General features: G+C 52.6%; 1 protein-coding gene across 1 annotated transcript; it reads left to right on the top strand.

Moving 5' to 3' along the window:
- The first annotated feature begins 4193 nt into the window (after positions 1-4193).
- CLIC1 (chloride intracellular channel 1) lies at positions 4194-14040 on the top strand. The gene is made up of 6 exons (XM_080710471.1): positions 4194-4384; positions 6351-6460; positions 6643-6768; positions 6916-7022; positions 9332-9513; positions 13751-14040. The coding sequence occupies exons 1-6, from the start codon at positions 4346-4348 to the stop codon at positions 13910-13912; spliced, it is 726 nt and encodes a 241-aa protein (XP_080566597.1). The 5' UTR covers positions 4194-4345; the 3' UTR covers positions 13913-14040.
- The last annotated feature ends 1273 nt before the right edge of the window (positions 14041-15313 follow it).

Here is a 15313-nt window from a genome sequence, read left to right as displayed (position 1 = left end):
AAAAGAATAAAAATAGGGCTGGGGGTGTAGCTCAGAGGTAAAATGCCCCTAGGTTCAATCCCCAGGTCCACAAAAAATTTAAATTAAAAAAAATTAAATTAAAAAGCCAGTTAGTTGTAAGCCGGGTGTGGTGGCGCATGCTTGTAATCACAGCATTTGGGAGGCTGAGACCAGGAGGATCGTGGTTCGCAGACAGCCTCAGCTACTTAGTGAGGCCCTCTGCAACTCAGTGAGACTCTGTTTCAAAATAAAGAATAAAAAATTGGGCAGGGGGTGTAGCTTGGAGGTCAAATGCCTCTGGGTTCCATCCCCAGACCTGAAAAAAAAAAAAAAAAAAGCCGGTTGTAGTAGCGTACACTTGTAATCCCAGCATTTGGGGGCCTGAGACAGGAGGATTGCGGTTCATGGCCAGCCTCAGCTACTTAGTGAGGCCCTTTGCAACTCAGTGAGACCCTGTTTCAAAATAAAGAATAAAAAAGTAGGGCAGGGGCTGTAGCTCGGAGGTCTAATGCACCTGGGTTCCATCCCCAGACCCGCAAAAAAAAAAAAAAAAAAAAAGAATAAAGAATAAAAAATAGGGTTGGGAGTGTAGCTTGGAGGTAGACTACCCCTTGGTTCGCTGGGCGTGGTGGCTCAGGTTTGTAATCCCCGCACTTGGGAGGCAGAGACAGGAGGATTGCGCAGGTTCAAAGCCAATATAAAAAGTATAAAATAGGTCTGGGAGTGTAGCCCGGAGGTAGAAGGGCTTCCAGGAACCCCAGTACCACCAAAAACAAAAACAACAAAAAAAATACTCCTAGGTTCCATCCCCTGTACTGAAAAAAAAGGGGGGCCTTAAATACATTTTCCTCCTCAGCTTTGTTCTTGCCCCCCTTTTTTCTGTTGTGCTGGGACCCGGACTTTGCATATGCCAGGCTAGCAGTTACCCTTGAGCTACACTCAGCCCCACAGCTTTATTCTGGGTTCCCTGAGATGGGAAGATACTGCCCAAGAGATTAGGAGAGACAGATGACCTGGCCGAGCTACCAGGGGTTGGAAAGTCCCTCCGAGGGGGTGAGGCTGGTTAATGGTTACCCCTGGCAAAGTGTTGGGCAACTGGAGCTATGGAAACCCGGGGAGGTTGGTGACAACTCCGGGGAGTGGCAGGGAGGGACGCACCTTCCAGTCTGGGGTGTGAGGAGATTAGGTGCTGGGTCACGGAGCCAAGAAAGGGAGGGAAGACGGCAAGAGAGAAACCTGGAGGAAAGGAGAGAGAGAGGGGGGGGGGAGAGGAGAGAGAGAAAGAGAAGAGAGAGAGAGAGAGAGAAGAAGAAGAAGAAGAAGAAGAAGAAGAAGAAGAAGAAGAAGAAGAAGAAGAAGAAGAAGGAGAAGAAGAGAGATAGAGAGATTGAGAGAGAGATATTGAGAGAGATATTGAGAGAGAGATATTGAGAGAGAGAAGAGAGATAGATTGAGAGAAAGAAGAGAGAGAGAGATTGAGAGAGAGAGAAGAGAGAGAGATTGAGAGAGAGAGAGAAGAGAGAGAGATTGAGAGAGAGAGAGAGAGAGAGAAGGGAAGGGAAGAGAGAGCACGCAGAGAAGAGGAGAAGAGCAGGGGCAAGGAGGGAGAGGCCTCTCAGATGCAGGACTGGGTGCGGCCACCGCTGGCCACAGGCCACAGGCCACAAATCCGCGTTGCTTGTCACCTGGGGAGCTAAGGCAAGATACCTTGCAGGCAGCCAAAGTCAATATTGATGATCTGAGCAGCTGCAGCCACAGAGCTGAGGGAGAGGAGAGAGGCAGGGGAGAGGCTGCCAAACCTGTTTGAACTAAAGCTGGCCCTGTCTACCTGAGCTCCCAGAGAGCTCTGCGGGGCAGCTCCTCTGGTGGGCACTCAGTGGGAGCAGGAGAGGACTTGGGAAATAGGGATGCTTTGAACTCTCCCTCCCCCTTGGTGGGAAGGGGTCTGATGTGCAGAGTGTGTGTGTGTGTGTGTGTGTGTGTATTGTACTGGGGATGGAGCAGAGGCATTCTACCTCTGAGCTATACACCTTTAGTCTTACTTTTATTTATTTATTTTTTTTTGGTGGTACTGGGGTTCCTGGAAGCCTTTCTACCTCTGGGCTACACTCCCAGACCTATTTTTACATTTTAAAAAAAAATTTGGAAACAGGGTCTCCTAAGCCAGCATGCGTGGCTGGCTTCGAACCTGCGCCATCCTCCTGCCTCTGCCTCCCAAGCGCGGGGATGACAAGCGTGCGCCACCATGCCCGGCTTTTTTAATTTTTTTTTAATAGAATCTCTCTAGGTCAGTAAGATTCTCACCACCTGCTGAGGCTGTCCTCGAATTTGCAATCCTCCTGTCTCAGCTTCCCAAGTATTGGAATTATAGGCTTTGTGTGACCACGCCTGGTTCCATGTGCAGACTTTGGGGGTGTCCACGGATGAGATTCACACACACACACACACACACACACACACACACACACACACACACACACAGAATCCTTCTACCTTTATATGACATTGCAATTCAAAGGAGCAGACACCAAATATATATCCTCTCTTTCTGAGGAAGAGAAAGATAAACGATAAACTTACCCTCAGGGAGGAAAAAACCCACAGAAGAGGAAGTCCAAGAGGAAACCACCAGCTGCTGGTTTCCAGCGGCAACCTCCTGTCACTCCACCCGGTCCTCCCCCATCATGCCTCTCTCCTTCCTTTTTTCTTTTTTTCCCCTCCTTCTCTTTTTTCTTCTTCTTTGTATTGGAGCTTAAACCCAGGGACATTCTACCTCTGAGCTACACCCCCAGCCTTTTTTTATTTTGAGATAGGGTCACCCTAAGTTTCTGAGGGTCTCCCTAAGTTGCTGAGGCTGTCCTGGAACCCGTGACCCTCCTATCTCAGCCTCTCAGGTATAGGGATGACACTGCGCCCGGCTCTCCCTTTCTTTTAAGTTCTGAGCCCTGTTCTGCTTCTGGGCCTTTGGAGTCTTCCATGTTTTTTGGGAACCGTTGGTCTCTTGTTGAACTGAGGGTGGTGAGGAGGAAAGAGAAGGGATGGCTGAACCGGAGAAATTCAGATGTGGAGATTGTTTGGGGGACATGTCTTGGAGTTTTTTCAGCAGGTCATAAAGAGTTTGAGTGTACATTCAAAATCCAGGAGGCTAGACAGGAGGATCACGGGTTCGCGGCCAGCCTCAGCTACTTACCCTCCACAACTTAGTGAGACCCTCTTTCAAAATAAAGAATAAAAAAATAGGGCTGGGAGTGTAGTTCTGAGGTAGAATACTCCTGGGTTCAATCCTCAGTACTACACACACACACACACACACACACACACACACACACACACGTTATTGGGGAGGGACAGAGTGATTCTTCCTCTGTTCTACCTGCTTATTTATTCCTGTGTCTCCAAGACTGTACTCACACTGTTTGTATCCAAGTCTTGGGGATGAACCAGGCCCTCAGGTATGCTAAGCAAGTACCAATCGCTGAACTACAACCTCCAACCCCATTCGCACTATTCTGACTGACCTTTGCTTTATTCTCACGACAGGGCAGGCTACCACCCCACCCACCCCAGGAGCACCCCAGAGCCAGGACAGCCCCACCCAACACCTCATCCCCGAGGCAACCAGCCAGCGAGAAGAGGGCAAGGGGCACAGACAGGGGCCCCCGATGGGAAGCAGAAGTATTCAAGCTGGCCGGGCTACCCTGCCCCGAGCCCCAGGGTCCAGCTTCCTGTTTCCTCCGGGGGCCTCCAGGTCTCCCTTCCCACCCACCCACCCCCACCCGCTTCCACTTTGAGGTGTTCCTCCTGGACCGCAGTCTGAGCAACCCAGAATTTGAACGGGAGTCTGAAAGTCGTGGAGGAACCGCCTCCTTCTCAAGGTCCCCTGTTAGCATCTTCCTGGGCGTGTCCCGGCTTCTGGTGTGTGTCTTCTTGCTGGCGGGCGGACCACCTTTCTGATTAACGAAACAGGGAAACTGAGGCAGAAAAAGTTCCGTGCTCAGGAGCGGTCAGAGACAAGGGGGTTCCCAGGACTTCTTTCACACCCCAGTGCCCGATCTCGGGGGACCCGTGGGGCTCCCCTCCCGACCTCGAGTCCCGCCCCTGCCGTCCCCTCCCCAGGCCCAGGGCGGGGCCGCCCGGTGAGTCAGCGGCTCCCCGATCCCGCGGGCGGGGGCCCAGTGCAGGAGCGAGCTGGGGCGCACGGGGCGCCGGGGAGGCCGAGTCCCGAGCCCGTGGCCGGAGGGACAGCCCTCGGTCCGCAGCGCCCGAGCCCCGACCGCGAGACCCGCCTCCCGGCCGGCCCCTCCCAGTTCCCCAGGACGGCCGCTTCCTGGTCCCCGGCGCAGCCATGGCCGAAGAGCAGCCCCTGGTCGAGTTGTTCGTGAAGGTAAGAACCCCTCCCCGCTCCTCGACCACCGCCCAGCCCCCGCGAGCCAACGCTGCCCTTGGCCGCCCCCGCCACAGCTGCTCCCACCCTCCCCTCCTCGCCCCTCGCCCCTCGCCCCTCCCCTCCTCGCCCCTCGCCCCTCGCCCCTCCCCTCCTCGCCCCTCGCCCCTCGCCCCTCGCCCCTCGCCCCTCCCCTCCTCGCCCCTCGCCCCGGCGCGCGTTCCGGCGGGGGCTGGGGGGGGTCGCCGGGAGCCGGGACCGGGCTCTGGACTCGACGCTAAAACTTAGTAGCAGAACTGCGGTGCGCAGCCGAAGTGAGCAGACCGGGGAGAAAGGAGTTGCGGGGTGGGGAGGAGAGTCCCGGCTGGGAGACGGAGAAAGGGGTCCCGGGAGAGAAAGGGGCCCCGTCCAGCAGGGCTGGGGAAGGACAGCGGGGTCCATCGCCGGGACCTGTGGCTCTGGGAAAGACCCAGGGAAGGGGGCCCAGGAAGAGGGGGTGTTTCGGAGGCCTGGCGGCCGAAGGAGCGACACTGGCGAGCACTGGTGGGGTGGAAAGAAGAGCTTGGGGAGCGGCGTGGGGACCGGCCGAGGCTGCGCGGTGCGCAGGGCGGGGGCGAATTGCCCCGACTCCGGAAAGCAGCAGTTTACAGCAGTAACTGTCCGAGGAGAGGAGGGGGGAGAAAGTAGAGGCATTGGAAGGAGGAGAGCGGGATTGGGTTTGGATATGGGGGTTGTCCGCACCGGAGAAAAAGACGCACCCAACTCTCTCCATCTGTGGGTGTAGATGACTAGAGGTGGTTCCTGGCACTTGGGTGGCGAAACCGCAGGCAGCAGCCCTCCCCGGCAGCCCTGGCGCCTCCCCGCAGGCCACTCTCTCGTCCTTTCCCTTGACTGGGGACCCTTGCTCTGCCGTCCTTCCCCGCCCCCCGGGGGGGCCTGTTCCCCCTTTTATCCTTCTCCCCTCGATTCTCCCTCCTGCCTCCTCTGCCCCCTTTTGTTCCCCTGGCCTTTGTGTGTCTCTGCCTGTTTCTCCCTCTCCTTTCTGCTCGGGTTTCTTGGGCAGCCATTCCCCCTCCTGGGCCCCCCTGGAAGTCAACTGGAACCTGAGTCCGCCCCCCTTAGGTATGGTCCCATCTCTCTCTTTCTCTCTTTCTCTTTCTGCCTCCGGGTCTATTTTTAATCCTGGGTGAGGCCCTGCCCAGAGGTTCTGGCCCTGTGTCCTGGGTGAAGACAGTTATTGGGCCCCCGGAAGGCTTGTACCCGAAGACCCAGCTCTAGAAGTAAAGGGGGTTCAGGGGCTGGAGGGGTGTCCTTAGAGACCCAGGCCTCAGCCTGGAAGGTCCCTGCCCCCACTTCCTTGGCAGGAAGGAAGCAGCCGAGGAGGCCGGAGACACAGATGAATCACTCAGCTTAGGGGGAGGTGTCCCTTGGGGGATGAGGTCACCATTTGCCAATTAGAGGGCAGCCCCCCTCTGCCAGCCCTCCAGATCAATAGAGTGAGTCTCTCAAGACCCCCTAAGCCCCACCCAGCTGTCAGAAACCTCTCAGAGGGCAATGTAGTGAGCTGGAAGCCTGGCTTCCAAAGCCTGCCCCACCTCCGCTGTCATTAGACTGTACTCCTGTCCAAGAACCCAGGAATCCAGGGCCTCACCAAAGTCCCACACCCTCCCTCTCTAGGATTTGAAGCCTCCTTCTGCAAGACCTGTTTCCTCTGCTTCCTTCTGCCTGCCCTTAACCTCTGGGGAACCAGGAGCCTGCCTCTGCTGAGTAATTTCCCACTCAATCCTAGGTGTGACCCAGGCCTGAAGGGGACAACCCATTTCTGGGGGTGGCTTTTAGTGAGGGGGAATAGTGTATGTGTCACAATGAGGCAGAAAACAGCTGGAATGGGAGTCAGAGGTGCAGAAAATGGCCTGGTAGGTTGGGGTGCACCAGGCCTAACCTTGGGGCGTGGCTTGCTTTTCAGGCTGGCAGTGATGGGGCCAAGATTGGAAACTGCCCCTTCTCCCAGAGACTGTTCATGGTCCTCTGGCTTAAGGGAGTAACCTTCAACGTCACCACCGTGGACACCAAAAGGTGGGCCCGCTTCTGTCCCTCTGAATACCCCTCGTGTCTATACGTGTTTGTCCTCACTCACCCGAGTTCTTCCATCTGAAGTATTTGTTTCTCCTCCATCCGGAGCCCCCCACATCCCTCTCTCCCCCTTTCTGGTTCTCTCTGCCTCCTTTTCCCATCCTGACGTCTGGTCCCTTCTCCAGGAGGACCGAGACCGTGCAGAAGCTGTGCCCAGGAGGGCAGCTGCCGTTCCTGCTGTATGGCACCGAAGTCCACACGGACACCAATAAGATCGAGGAGTTTCTGGAGGCAGTCCTGAGCCCCCCCAGGTAGAGGGGCACTCGGCGAGGGAGAGGCGAGCTGGAGACTAAGAACAGAGCCGTCCTAGGACTGGAAAACTGCGATGGGGACGGGGAGCTGGCAGCTAAGGCTCCTCCGAGAACCGGGTCTTACCTTGTTCCTCCACTGGCTTTCAGGTACCCCAAGCTGGCAGCTCTGAACCCTGAGTCCAACACAGCTGGGCTGGACGTATTTGCCAAATTTTCTGCCTACATCAAGAATTCAAACCCAGCACTCAATGACAGTGAGTCTTGTGGGTCAGATGCCTGGGTCCTGGAGGACGGGAACTCAGATAACAGGGAGATGGGCAGATGTTGGAACACCTCTTCCAGCCCTCCTTTTTTTTGTGTGTGTGGTACTGGGGATGGAACCCAGGGGCATTTTACCTCTGAGCTACACCCCCAGATCTGTTGTTTAGTCTTTATTTTGAAACAGGGTCTAACTGTGTTGCAGAGGGCCTCACTAAGAAGTTGAGGCTGTCCTTGAACCACAATCCAGTCCAATCTCAGCCTCCCAAATGCTGGGATTATAAGTGCGTGCCACCACGCCCAGCTCCAGCTCTCCCATTTTTTAAAAATTTATTTATTGTTTTGTTTTACTCCTATATTTCCCTGCTTTATCATTGGCTGTGATATATATATTTATGTGTGTGTGTTTGTGTGTGTGTGTGTATATATATATATGTATGTATATATATCACAGCCAATATATATATATACTGGAGGTTGAATCCAGAGCATTCTACCTCCGAGCTACACCTCCAGCCCTGTTTTATTATTTATTTACTTATTTATTTGTGGTACTAGGAGTGGAACCCAGGGGCCTCCTACCTCTGGGTTATACCCCCATCCCTATTTATTTTTTATTTGGAAACAGGGTCTTGCTAAATTGCTAAGAGCCTCACTAAGTTACCGAGCCTGACTTTGAACCTGTGATCCTCCTGCCTCCGCCTCCCAAGTACTGGGTTACAGGTGTGTGCCACCACACCCAGCTATTTTTTATTTTGAAACAGGGTCTTGCTAAGTTACGGAGGGACCTCACTAAGTTGTTGAGGCTGATTTTTTTTTTTTTTTTTTTGTGTGTGTGTGTGTGTGTGTGTGTGTGTGTGTGTGTGTGTGTGTGGTACTGGGGTTCCTGGAAGCCCTTCTATCTCCGGGCTACACTCCCAGACCTACCTTTTTATTTTTATTTTTTTGAAACAGGGTCTCTTAAGCCAGCATGGTGGGCTTCAAACCTGTGCGATCCTCCTGTCTCTGCCTCCCAAGCGCGGGGATTACAAGCGTGCGCCACCACGCCCGGCTTGAGGCTGATTTTGAACATGCGATCTGCCTATCTCAGCCTCCCAAGTACTGGGATTCCAGTGTGTTGCCGTGCCTGGCTGTGGTTTTAAGCCTCTCACTTTAAGCCTCTCCCATTTGTTCCTTAGCCTCTTCTATCTTCCCTACGCCCCCCCCCCACACACACACACATTCGTTGGCTGGTGGCCTGTTTCCTGCAGAATAGGGTTATGCTTAAGAGCAATCTAGACTACTTAAATACAAAGCCAGCTGGCTGTGTGACTCTGAGTAATTTATTTGACCTCTCTGAAATCCACTTCTGGTTCTGTAAAACGAGAAGAATTATACCCATTTCCTGGGCTGTTGTGAGAATCAAATGAGTTTTTGTTTCTAAAAGGAACTAGGGGTGCAGAGCACCTCCTTAGGCCTTGGGTTGAATCGCAGTTCTTCTAACAAACCAAAGAGCTAGCTGGGTGTGGTGGTGGATGCCTGTAATCCCAGAATTTGGGATGAGTACAGGAGGATCGCAGGTTTGAGGCCAGCCTCAGCAACATACTAAGGCCGTCTGCAAGGTAGTGAGACTGCTTAAAATAAAAGAGTAGCTGAGCATGGTGGCGCACGCTTGTAATCCCTGCGCTTGGGAGGCAGAGACAGGAGGATCACGCAGGTTCAAAGCCAGCCATGCTGGTTTAAGAGACCCTGTTTCCAAATAAAATATAAACTAGGTCTGGGAGTATAGCCCGGAGGTAGAAGGGCTCCATCCCCAGTACCATCAAAAAATAAATAAATAAATAAGCTGGGCGTAGTGGCGCACGCTTGTAATCTCCGCGCTTGAGAGGCTCAGACAGGAGGATCACGCAGGTTCAAAGCCAGCCTCAGCTGACTTAAGAGACCCTGTTTCCAAATAAAATATAAAATAGGTCTGGGAGTATAGCCTGGAGGTAGAAGGCCCCTGGGTTCCATCTCCAGTACCACAAAATAAATAATAAATAAATAAATAAATAAATAAATAAATAAAAGAGTAAAAGTTATCGGGAATGTATCTCAGAGGTAGGATGCCCTGGGTTGAATCTAAAAGAACAAAAGGAGAGATACAGAGAGAGAGATACAGAGAGAGAGGGAGAAAGAGAAAATAGAATAACACATAGAAAACTAGCCGCCTTATTGTTTGCCATTACTGTTTTGGACTGGCCTCACCATTAGTACCTGCCCCCTTGCGTCTTCTCAAACTCTCAGTTTTCTCCCCATATTCTAATCAATCCTCTCTCCTGTACAGATCTGGAGAAGGGGCTCCTAAAGGCCCTCAAGATTTTAGACAATTACTTGATATCCCCCCTCCCAGAAGAAGTGGACGAGACCAGTGCTGAAGATGAGGGCGTCTCTCAGAGGAAGTTTCTGGACGGCAACGAGCTCACCCTGGCTGACTGCAACCTGCTGCCAAAGCTGCACATAGTCCAGGTGGGCGGTCACCGCGGCAGGGACAGTGGCTGCTGGGTGGCCCTTAAGCCCCCCGTGGGCTTCCCAGGACAGCCATCTGCAGGTGTCTTCCTTCTCAGGGTGATCTCATATATTGCTACCAGTGACAGACCCCGCCCACTGACCCCGCCAGTCCTCAGAGGCCCTTGCTGAGAATTCTATTCCTTGCCCAAGAGTAATGTTCAGTATTACTTTTTTTTTTCCAGTACTGGAGATGGAACCCAGGGCCATTCTACCTCTGAACTGCACCTCCAGCTCTATTTGTTTATTTTTTGTGTGTATGTGTGGTACTGGGGGTGGAACCAGGGGCTTTTCTACCTCTGGGCTATACTCCCAGACCTACTGTATATTTTATTTGAAAGCAGGGTCTAAGTTGCTGAGAGCCTCACTAAGTAGCTGTATTCGAACCTGTGCGATCCTCCTGTTTAGCCTCCCAAGCACTGGGATTGCAAGCATGCACCACCACGCCCAGCAATTTATTTATTTATTTATTTATTTATTTATTTATTTATTGTACTGGGGATGGAACCCAGGGACATGCTACCTCCGAGCGACATCCCCAGCCCCAGTTTTATTTATTTGGAAACAGGATCTCGCTAGGTTGAGGAGTCTCACTACTTCCTGAGACTGACCTGGAACTTGTGATCCTCCTGTTTGAGCCTCTGAGAGCGCGAGCATGCGCCACCACGCCCACCTTCCGGATTCTTTTCAAGAAGTCTCTTCCTGTCTCTGTATCACTGCCAAATTCCCAAATCAAACAGAGCGGGCTTTCCCTAAGTCAAAGCTGTAACTCTTTTTTTTGCGGGTCTGGGGATGGAACCCAGGGGCATTCGACCTCCGAGCTACACCCCTTGCCCTGTTTCTTATTCTTTATTTTGAAATAGGGTGTCACCAAGTTGTGGTGGGCCTCACTAAGTAGCTGAAGCTATTGTCTGAGACCCGAGAACCTCGGGTCTCAGCCTCCCTGATGCTGGGATTACAAGCGTGCGCCACCACGCCCGGCTAAAGCTGTAACTCTTTAAAGTGTCAGACTTCAGTCCCTCTTAAGGGAGATGCAAATTGCTGTTTCCCACGTTTGTGTCATGGCTTCGAAGCTGTGATGTAGTTTCTGAAGCGTCGGTCATATACAACTGAATAATGAACATTTGTTTAGTAAGCATCGTTGTTATTTTTTTGGTACGGGGGATTGAACCCAGAGGCATTCTACCTCCATGCTACCCTCCTAGCCCATTTTATTTTTTATTTGGGAACAGGATCTCAGTACGTTGCTGAGAGCCTCATAAAGTTACCAAGGCTGGCTTTGAACCTGCGATCCTCCTGTCTCAGCCTCCCAAGTACTGGGATTACAAGTGTGTGCCCACCAGGCCTGCCCAGGTAGTAAGCACTAAAAGACAAAAGATGTTGGGTGATTGGTCTTCGTGAGGAGTTGAAATCTAACAGACATAAAACATCCACATGAAAGTTAAGTAATAATACAAGACGACTCAAAGTTAAATGAAGCCGGGTGTGGTAATGCACGCTTGTAATCCCAGGACTTGGGAGGCTGAGACAGGAGGATTGCAGTTTTGAAGGCAGCCTCAGCAAGTAGTGAGACTCTCATCAACCTAGTGAGACCCTGTTTCAATATAATAAAATAGGGCTAGGGTGCAGCTTGAAAATATAATGCCTCTGAATCCAATCCCCATTACTACCACCAAAATAAATAAATAAATAAAAATAGAGCCAGACATGGTATCGCACAATTGTAATCCCAGTACAGTACTTGGGAAAATGAGATAGGAGGATCGCAGGTTCAACGCCAGCCCTGGCAACTTAGCAAGGCGTTCAGCAACCTAATGATACCTTGTTTTCAAATAAGAAATAAAATTGGGCCCAGGGTATAGTTTGGAGGTAGAATGCCTCTGGGTTCAATCCCTAGTACATTAAAAAAATGAAGAAAGAAAGAAAGAAAGAAAGAAAGAAAGAAAGAAAGAAAGAAAGAAAGAAAGAAAGAAAGAATAGTTTTTAAAAGTCAAATGAAAATCAGAGACAAAAATCACTATGGATTTTTTTTTTCAGTACTAGAGATTGAACCCAGGACCATTCTACTTCCAAGCTACACCCCCGGCCCTATTTTTTATTCTTTTTATTTTTATTTTTTTGTGGTACTGAGAGTGGAACCCAGGGACTTTTCTACCTCCGGGCTATACTCCCAGACCTTTTTTATTTTTTTTGCGGGTCTGGGGATGGAACCCAGGGGCATTCGACCTCCAAACAATACCCCCTGCCCTATTTTTTATTCTTTATTTTGAAACAGGATCTCACAAAGTTGCTGAGGGCCTCACTAAGTAGCTGAGGCTGTCCACGAACCGCGATCCTCCCGTCTCAGCCTCCCGAATGCTGGGATTTCTTTTTTTTTTTTTTTTTTGGTGGTGGTACTGGGGGTGGAACCCAGAGGCTTTCTACCTCTGGGCTATATTCCCAGACCTTTTTTCTATTTTATTTGGAAACAGGGTCTCACTAAGTTGCTGAGAGCCTCACTTGGTAGCTGAGGCTGGCTTTGAACCTGCGTGATCCTCCTGTCTCAGCCTCCCAAGCGCGGGGATTTCAAGTGTGCACCACCATGCCCGGCTCCCAGACCTATTTTATACTTTATTTGGAAACAGGGTCTCACTAAGTTGCTGAGAGCCTCACTAAATAGTTGAGGCTGGCTTCGAACTTGTGCGATCCTCCTGTCGCAGCTTCCCAAGCACGGGGATTACAAGCGTGCGCCACCACCCCGGCTCGTGCCCATGTTTTTTTTGTTTTGTTTTGCGGTACAGGTGATGGAGTCCAGGGGCATTCTACTTCAGAGCTATACCCCAGCCCTATTTTTCATACCTTTTTTTTGGTGTGTGTCGGTCTGGGGATGGAACCCAGGGGCATTCGACCTTCAAGCTACTGCCCCTGCCCTAGTTTTTATTCTTTATTTTGAAACCGTGTCTCACTGAGTTGCAGAGGGCCTCACTAAGTAGCTGAGGCTGTCCTTGAACCGCGAGCCTCTGGGCTCGCTGAAATTACAAGCGTGCGCCACCACATCCGGCTTCATGCTTTATTTTGAAACGGTCTCACTGACTTGCAAAGGGTCTCACTAAGTAGCTGAGGTCGTCCTCTAACTGCGATCCTCCTGTCTCAGCCTCCCAAATGCTGGGATTCCTGGCCCTGGGTTTTCTTGTACATTAACCTACTATGCATTTTATTTATTTATTGGTCCTGGGGATGGAACCCAGGGGCATCAACCTCCGGGCTACACTTCGAACTATTTTATATTTTATATATATATTTTTTTCTTTTTTTTTTCTCCCCCCAAAACTCAAAAGGAGGTGGGCATGGTGGCATATGTCTATAATCTCAGTACTTGGGATGCTTAGACAGGAGGATTGTAGGTTCAAGGCCAGCCTCAGCAATTCAGAGAGACCCTGTTTCAAAATTAAAAGGGCTGGGGGAAGCCGGGTGTGGTGGCGCAGGCTTGTAATCCCCACGCTTGGGAGGAGACAGGAGGATCACGCAGGTTTGAAGCCAGATGCGCTGGTTTAAGAGACCCTGTTTCCAAAAAAAAAAAAAAAGGGTCTGGGAGTGTAGCCCAGAGGTAGAAGGGCTTCCAGGAACCCCAGTACCACCAAAAATAAAAATAAAAAGGGGGGGCTGGGGGAGTAGTTGGGAGAGAAAATGTCCCTGAGTTCAACCCGGAAAAACAAAAACAATCAATGGAGCCTGAAGCTGGGTGGAGTGGCGCAGGCTTGTAATCCCAGCATTCAGGAGGCTGAGACCCGAGGATCGCGGTTCGTGGACAGCCTCAGCTACTTAGTGAGGCCCTGTGCAACTCAGGGAGACCTGGTTTCAAAATAAAGAATTAAAAAAAAAAAATGGGGCAGGGGGTGTAACTCGGAGGTCGAATGCCTTTGGGTTCCATCCCCCAACCCCCCCCCAAAAAAAAAAAAGAATTGAGCCTGGAAGGAGTGGTCCAGAAAGGGTCTGGTTATTAATGGCCCGTATTCAGTAAGTGAAGAAGAGGGTAGGACCTTGCTGGAGGGTGAGAAAGCCAATTTGGAGATGCTTTCACGGAGGAGATAAGAATCCCTAGGAAGAGAAGCCATGATGGAGGTTTTGGAATACCTGGACAGGAAGGCTGATCTTATCTAAGGGGAAGGTCAACAGGGAGGCTTCACAGTTTGCCGTTGGTCTCTCTTCCCACCTCCAGGTGGTGTGTAAGAAGTACAGGGGGTTCTCCATCCCCGAGGCACTGCGCGGGGTTCATCGGTACTTGAACAACGCCTATGCCCGTGAAGAATTTGCCTCCACCTGTCCAGACGATGAGGAGATCGAGCTGGCCTATGAGCAAGTGGCGAAGGCCCTCAAATAGGCAACTTCTGGGGCCCGCTCACCCGGTCCCGCTCTCCTCTCCACGGAGACCCCCAGTCGTTCCCACATTCCTACACAATGGACACACTCCAAAAACTGCCAGCGGGCAAAGAATCCTGGGGCCCTTTGTGCAGGACTGGAGGGGTGGAGTTTGAGGGGAAATGATGGGGGATAAGGGTAAGATTTTTATTGTGGGGCGGGGTGGGGAGGGCAACTTATTTCAGTAATAAAATAGAGAATGAAAATCTGGTGTTGTTTTTACACAAAAGGGGCTTGAAGTGTGGTTGGCACGGAATGAGGGGTGGGTCAATGATCTTGAGCTCAGAGTAGAAGCCAGGAATTTAAAAAGGGGCGTTCCGTGGTGGGGCTGCCATTTCTAACGCCCGTCCACGGTAGCGCCCTCTTGTAGTCCGCGCCGCATTTGCAGCCCCGCCGCCGGGGCAGGTCAGATCTGGGTGGGCCGGGGCCGTGCTCAGAGGGCGGTACCGAGTTGGGAGGAAGGGGGCGCCGTCCTGGAGGAGTGGGCGCGGCGCGGCTGGGCGGAGTGGGCGTGGCCTGGAGGCTCCGCCCCGTCCCGCTTAGACAATGCCCCGGAGCCGCCAGACCGCCGCGCCCCCGCCCTATCGTAGTGCGCGAGCTCGCCAACCCCGGGACCCCCTCAAAATCTAGCGCTCCCAGCCCCCGAGGCTTGAAGACTGGGATTGCCCTCTCCACCAACTCTGCTCTCTGGGGGTGGGGCCGCAGTCGAGGTCACAGCGCGGCTGGAGTAGGGGTGGCCGCTGGAGGTGAGCCTGGGAAAGGGGGTGTCTCTTGGGCCGCTTGGGGGCTGCTCGTGGGGCGCTGGCTCTCTTCCGCCACCGACAGAGTGCGAGGAGCCGGCATTCGGCTGCAGAGCTGGGCGGGGTGGACTTGGGTGGAAGATGGACGGGGGTACCGGGTCTCGGAGCCCGGAGTGGCCCGCGCTCGGAACCACGCCCCGTTCCCCGCCCCTCGGATTCGTTTTAGACCTCTCCCAGTCCTCGGGGACTGGGTCTGGTTTACACTGGGTCGCGCCAGGGGCAGCGTGACCGTCCTGAGTGGAGGAAGGATGCTTAACTCCTTGGGCTCTTAATTTCTCCCTCCCTGCCCCTCTCTCCCTTTCTTCTTTGAGTACCCAGGACTCCCACCCCCAGACCCCGACTCACTCCCTAGCTTTCTCCTCGGGTCCCAGAGCCCCCGTGGGTCTTTGGCCGGACCTCGGGCCCCTCCAGCCGCGAGCAGCTGAGGGTTAAGGGGGCGGCGCCGCCGCATTTTTGGGGAGTGAGCGCATCCTAGCGGCTGCCAAGAGGGGCGCCCGGCAGGGACCTTAGGAAGCCCCGGAGCAGGGGCAACAGGTGTTTCGGAGATTAGGGACCCCTGTCTA

The sequence above is a fragment of the Muscardinus avellanarius genome (genome assembly GCF_963383645.1).
Source record: "Muscardinus avellanarius genome assembly, chromosome: 14".
Lineage (NCBI taxonomy): Eukaryota > Metazoa > Chordata > Mammalia > Rodentia > Gliridae > Muscardinus > Muscardinus avellanarius.
The sequence above is the reverse complement of the archived record's forward strand: the minus strand, read 5'-3'. Positions and strand labels throughout refer to the sequence as shown.

Coding starts and splice junctions, on each gene's coding strand:
- CLIC1 (XM_080710471.1), top strand. CDS start 4,346: ATGGCCGAAGAGCAGCCCCTGGTCGAGTTGTTCGTGAAG. Junction 6,461..6,642: donor ACCACCGTGGACACCAAAAG/GTGGGCCCGCTT, acceptor TCCCTTCTCCAG/GAGGACCGAGACCGTGCAGA. Junction 9,514..13,750: donor CAAAGCTGCACATAGTCCAG/GTGGGCGGTCAC, acceptor TCCCACCTCCAG/GTGGTGTGTAAGAAGTACAG.